The 6,125-nt window shown below is 45.9% G+C and overlaps 1 protein-coding gene across 1 annotated transcript; it reads left to right on the forward strand.

Annotated features, from left to right (window-relative positions):
* The first annotated feature begins 263 nt into the window (after positions 1-263).
* Positions 264-1,672, forward strand: LOC122530282. The gene is made up of 3 exons (XM_043657104.1): positions 264-416; positions 935-1,141; positions 1,655-1,672. The coding sequence occupies exons 1-3, from the start codon at positions 264-266 to the stop codon at positions 1,670-1,672; spliced, it is 378 nt and encodes a 125-aa protein (XP_043513039.1).
* The last annotated feature ends 4,453 nt before the right edge of the window (positions 1,673-6,125 follow it).

Here is a 6,125-nt window from a genome sequence, read left to right on the forward strand (position 1 = left end):
AAAACTACCCCCCCCCCCCCCCGCGGACGTCACGTGATCCATCTCGCTAGCCAAGAGCGCGGTGCTCGCTTTCATGAATTGGAAGGAAAGTAAAAGGCGGCTGGCGGCTATTGGAGAGCGCATCGATCGATCGATCGATCGAAATGAAAAGTTCCCGAGGAAAATTCTTAATTACTTACTAAAAGTACGAGAGAGAGAGAGAAAGAAAAAAGTTACGATCTCGTTGCTCCTCGCGAATCGGCAAACGAGACGGAAGAGATCCGATGATCGAGCAGTTGGAAACGAAAATTCAGCGAAGCGAAAATCTTCGTGTATATATTCCGCGACGCGAGAGAGGGGAACGCTTGTTGCGTCAACCAAGTCAAAAACGTCACGGATGTCACGGATCCAGTGAACCAGAAATTGGGCGATCGGAAGTGGCTTTTGGTCGATGACGCGCATCCTTGGTCGGCGTGGAAAGGAACGAGAGAACGCGAGAGAGATGGAGAAAGAGACGTCGACGCGGCGGTGCTGCCTTTTGGAAAGAAAGTGTATAGACGTGTAAGAAAAGAGGGAAACGGAGAGAAAGAGAACGTTCTCGTAGAAGGAAGAAAGGAAGGAAAGCTGGTGCGCGCGTGATAAGTAGAATCGCGTCGTCCTTCGTCCTTGGTGCAAGGGTGGCGGCGATGATGACGACGACGACGACGACGGCGGCGGCGGCGGCGGCGGCGGCGGTGGCGGCAGCGTTGGTGGCGGTAGCGGTGACGACACACGTTGTGCGATGGTGGTGGGGCTGGTGGAAGTATCGGCGGGGGCGGCGGCATTGGTGGGGGTAGAAAATAAGGGTAGTTTTCAGAGGTGGGGGTGGAGGTTCGTCAGTTTCCGGGTTGTTCCGGAGTGAGTTGAGGGCGTCGCGGGGCGGCGGCGGGGCGGGGGGAGGGGGGAGGGCGAGTAGGAGCCGCGGGCCACGACACGACGAAGCGTCGCGACGTCAGTAGAGCGCCGCGCTATCGACCACCGCCACGAGACACCGTCGTCGTCGTCGTCCTCGTCTTCGTCTTCGTTTTCCTCTTTGTCTTCGTCTTCGTTCTTCGTTGTCTTCCCTCGTCGTCCTTCCTGGTGTTTTCGCGTCGTCGTTCCCGCTGCCGCCGCCGCCGCCGTCGTCGTTGTCGTCGTCGTCGTCGTCGTCGTCGTCGTCGTCGTCGTCGTCGTCCTCGTTGTCGTACTCGATTACCCCGGTGATTTCGGTGATTTCGAGGAGCCCGCAACGCAACAGCCCGAAGCGGAAGAAAGTTTCGAACGACACAGAGAAGATCGACGAAGAGAAAGAGAAAGAGAGAAGGAGAAGAAGATTGAGAAGCAAGGCCAGCCGAGGATTCGATCGGACTCGACGTTCCGTGAGATCGTGGATCTATCGAGGCGCGCCACGAGGATCGCACGGCGGCGCGCTGCGTGCACGCGTGTCGTTCGCACGCGTGTCCATCGCCAAGTACCCGCCACGCCAAGGTCGTGCCGGCACGGTGCTGCGTGCGTGCGTGAATACGTACTTGAACTACCGTCGTCTGACTACTACGAGCCACCCCGTGTGAGACCCAATGACTGTCCATCCAGGGACCACGGGAGACACATGTTCGTTATAAGGTCAGTGCACGAAATGTACGCGGTGTCTTCGTAGTTAGAGGCGTACGTTTAACCTCCATAAGATCCGGGCTTCTCTCGATTTTTCCACCCGATTTCTCGCCCGACACACCTTGCCAGGCGACACACACACACGCATCGAAAAACACACAGTTGCGGTCGCGATGCCGATACGATCCAGGATTTTTCACGTGATTTTCACACGGTAACGGATTTTCACTACCACGCTCTTTTGCAATTGTTTTTCCGTAATTTTCTTTTCGTTCTGAGTATTTTTTCCATTGTGGATTTTCGGTCAGGAGACGTGACACGAAAAACCAAATCTGTGCTCGTTGTGCTGATCTTTTTTGTTGGTCCGGGTGCCCGTCTCTACTCGCGGTTGCTTTGTATGTTTCTTAGTTTATACTTGTAACGCGCAGTTGTGTTAGTAATCTTACATGTTCAAAGCTAGGTGTGTGTGCATCTTTTTTTTTTTTTTTAAACGAATTTACGATCGAACTTACGTTGAGTTCTACGCACTGTGGTAAGTAATAAATCGCTATTATTTGCATTGCCTGTAGAGACATAATTGTGCCATAATTTGCCAAACTTGGAAATACTTTTTTCCTTACGCAATCATTACGTACGTACAATTTTTTTTTTTAAAGAAAATCTACCTGAAAGACTATGTTTAGACTGAAATTGTACAAGTGTTTGATTGCACTATTCGCGAAAAATTAAATCCATGAAACATAAATTGAAATATCCTCCCGTTCGTTTCGCTGGAAACATGTTAACGCGGCAAGTGGATCGCAATAGATATTTCTGAATGCGGAGGATGCGTTTCCACTATCAGACAGAGACACGTATATACTTCCGCAAAGCGACTTCTACGTGGTCGCAATCGTGGCGAGGAATTACTGAAACGAAGAATTTCGTACGGAGGAGAGAGCATCTCGATCCCTCGTGACACATACTTGTACGCGCAATGATGGCTCTTACGGCTGGTGAAACTTCGTCAAAAGCCCGAGACCCTTCGCGATATTTCCGAGTCAACGACGTTCTCGCTTGTCCCTCATTTTGTTGTTCTCTGGCCGCACAAAGAGCCGTGTAACGCGCGCGCGACTTTGCAAGGGGGCGAGTTTCCAAAAGAATTCGTGATCGACGACCCGTTTCTATTTAATCTGCTTCCGTCTTCCGACCCCTGCAAACCTAAACCAGTCCTCCAGGAACTTTACGCATGGATCATTCGCACATTCACACTCACACGCGGTACGTTCTCTCTTTTTTTCTCTCGTTTCATCTTCTCGATAACGTGTTTTTTTTTCAACTAAATGTACACGTTAAATATATTCCTCTTTACTACAATTCCCTAGTATAATATGGTATAATTAATATACTCTCTGGTATGTTAAATATATTTACTTTAGTCACTTCTTTATAATTGATACGCTTTTTAGTATATTAAATATAGTATAATTGATATACTCTTTAGTATATTAAATATAATATAATTAATATATTCTTTTGTATATTAAATATAATTAATATACTCTTTAGTATATTAAATATAATGTAATTAATATACTCTTTAGCATATTAAACATATTTTTCTTTATTTTATACTCTCTAGTATATTATTTAACTAATTATTATCTACTATACTATACTATACTACTACTATATATTATTATCTAACATATTTTTCTTTATTTTATACTCTCTAGTATATTAAATATATTTTCCTTTACTTCAATCGCTTCTCTATAATTGACATGCTTTCTAGTAAATATATTCTTTTATATAAATTTTAATATAAATTAAATATATTTTTCTTTATTTCAATCGCTTCTCTATAATTGATATATTCTCTAATATATTAAATATAGTATTATTAACTTATATTTTATATATAGATATAATATACTATATATAAATATAGTATAATTAACTTATATTATAAATATAGTATAATTAACATACGCTCTAGTATATTAAACAAATTTTTCTTTATTTCAATCACTTCCCCAGTATATTCCTTTCAACTTTTGACTTGTATCAAACGTAAATTACGACAGACAGGCACCTTTTCGACAATCAAACTGCATCGTCGCGGTTCACCATGTTTCCGTTTCATTCATCTTCGACATTCCACTGATTGCATCGTGCAGCCGCGTGAAATTCAAATGGCAGAGGCACATGTGCTTGTTGTCGAGCGTGACTCGTCAAGAAGAATTAATGAAATTAGAAAGAGGGGAGAAAGAAAAAAAGGAAGAAGAAGTAGAAGGAAAGAAACAAGGAATTCCTCCTCCCCGCCCCCTACGAGAGTTCAATCCGAATTAAAAGGATTTCGAACCTGCCAAAGTTGAAAGGCTGCCAGTGCTTCCGGTTTCTCTGGGTTAGCGAACTGAGATATATAGTTTAGAGCCGGCGTATATTACAGGGGCGCCCCCCTCCCCCCCCCGCTCTCCCCCTCCCACCACGGAACTAGTTTAGCGAGTTGGACGCGGCCGAAAGCGCGCGCTAGAGTACGACAGGAGAGGAGGGTGGCGAGCAGAGGGTGAAAAGAAGCGAAGAGAAGAGAAGAGAGGAGAGGAAAGGAAAGGTAAGGAAAGGAAAGGCAAACCTTTCATCGCGTTGAATTTCAAATCGGCGTATCTCCCGGGAGGAATTGGCACCGATCCAATCGCGATTCCTCGCTTACCTGCTTGCGCTCACTCTGTTCCCTGCATCTTCCTGCTTCTTTTTTTTTTTTCTCCCCCGCCGTTCACGTTCCATTTGTACAATACTTGCACTTCACCGTTCGCGTCTTGGAGATGAACGAAACTGGGTCGTTTTAAACTATAGGACAGCCCACGTGTGTGTGTGTGTGTGTGTGTATGTGGCTCTCGGACAGAGGCAGAGAGGGAAGAGAAAAAAAGCCGATGCAGAGAGTAACACGGGGGGCCTTGACTCGGTCATCCTGAGAGCCAGCCGCCAACGTGTAACCGGGTTCGTGCCGTCGCATCGAGGACCCTCTTCCTCGAACGGCGCGCGTTATAATCACGGTTCATTATTACCACGGCCAGTTAATAAACGTACGATTACACGTGCGGACGTTCGGCGCGAGTTCAACCGCCCACGTTATCGCGCTGTCCACCACACGGTTGATCGTAAATACCCGCGCCGATAATCGATGCGCGCCTCTCGAGAAAGAGAGAGAGAGAGAGAGAGAGAGAGAGTAGAAAGCCTCCCTAAAACGTACTTTGTGTACGTGGCTTGCACCTTTTTCGTTTTACTTCGAGATTGACGTTCAGTCGACACGGAGAGTCGTAGTTTAATTCGCTAGACACTGGTAATTTTACGAGTCTCTCTCTCTCTTTCTCTCTCTCTCAAAATGCAATTTATAGGTTGCCAAATGTCAAAGGTCACTCGGTCAGAGTGGAGAATTCAATAGATTATTCCGCGAGATTCTTTTCTTTTTCATCGAAGTTTCGAAAAAGGAAAAAATTAAAAGGAAAAAAAAGAATGGATATCTGTAAAAAATGTTTTCAGTACAGATTCACCGAGCTTCGAGAGACGCTTTTGATACACGACGATTTTAATTGCGAGGCTACGGAAAAGGGAAGGAACCACGTTGAAATGTCAAGCTAGAGAAAGAGAGAGAGAGAGAGAGAGAGAGAGAGAGAGAGAGAGAGAGAAAGAGAGAGAAAAGAATTAGAAACGCGTTTCAAAGAGATTCACGAGTCAACACCTTCCCACCAAGCAAACAAACTCGCGATCTTTTTACTTTCCGCCAAATAGGAAATAATACGGAGAGGTACCGGGAGGAGGAACGTCGCAGCGATTCGGTTATTGTTCGCCACTCGAGTGCCTCGCATGCATAAATAACGAGTTTTTACAAGCCGTGGAAACGATACGACGTGACGAAGTATTTTGCTGAACTCTTTCGCGAAAGTGACGTAAACTTGCCAAGCACCAATGACCGAACGCTACGACGGCGTCGCGGTCTGTGTACACGGACACGCGCGGCGAGCGTATTTCATCCGTTTTATACGAAAACAGGCTAGCGCCGCGGCGTAAAAATTGTCTATCGTGATATTTTAAAAATTTTACAATCGACGATCAACGCGTACACGATCGGGAGAGAACTGCAAAGACGGTACGTTCTGTCGAACCGAGAGAGAGAGAGCTCCTCTTTTCGCATCGATACTTTGCACATACATACGAATTCCCTATATCGATTTTTACAACGTACACACCGACGGTCGTAAAATTCGGCAAAGAATGTAAAGTAACGTGACGTTCGCCCTTTAGCGACTGGGTTACCGCTGCCATTTTCTACAGCGCGCGTCATTGACGGTAGTAAGTTTACCGAATTTAATGCCCGGGATTCGATGCCGGCCCGCATAAAACAAACGCAAGAAGGATCGCTCGTTGCTTGGCTCTTCGCACCGGTATATACAGGAAAAACGTTCGAGCTAGCGCCTAACGTAAACTAACCTGCGTTTAGTTCGACCAACCTAACCTAAAATGTAGCAGCCTAACCT

Source organism: Frieseomelitta varia, unplaced genomic scaffold (assembly GCF_011392965.1).
Source record: "Frieseomelitta varia isolate USP_RPSP 00005682 unplaced genomic scaffold, Fvar_1.2 scaffold_134, whole genome shotgun sequence".
Classification (NCBI taxonomy): Eukaryota; Metazoa; Arthropoda; class Insecta; order Hymenoptera; family Apidae; genus Frieseomelitta; species Frieseomelitta varia.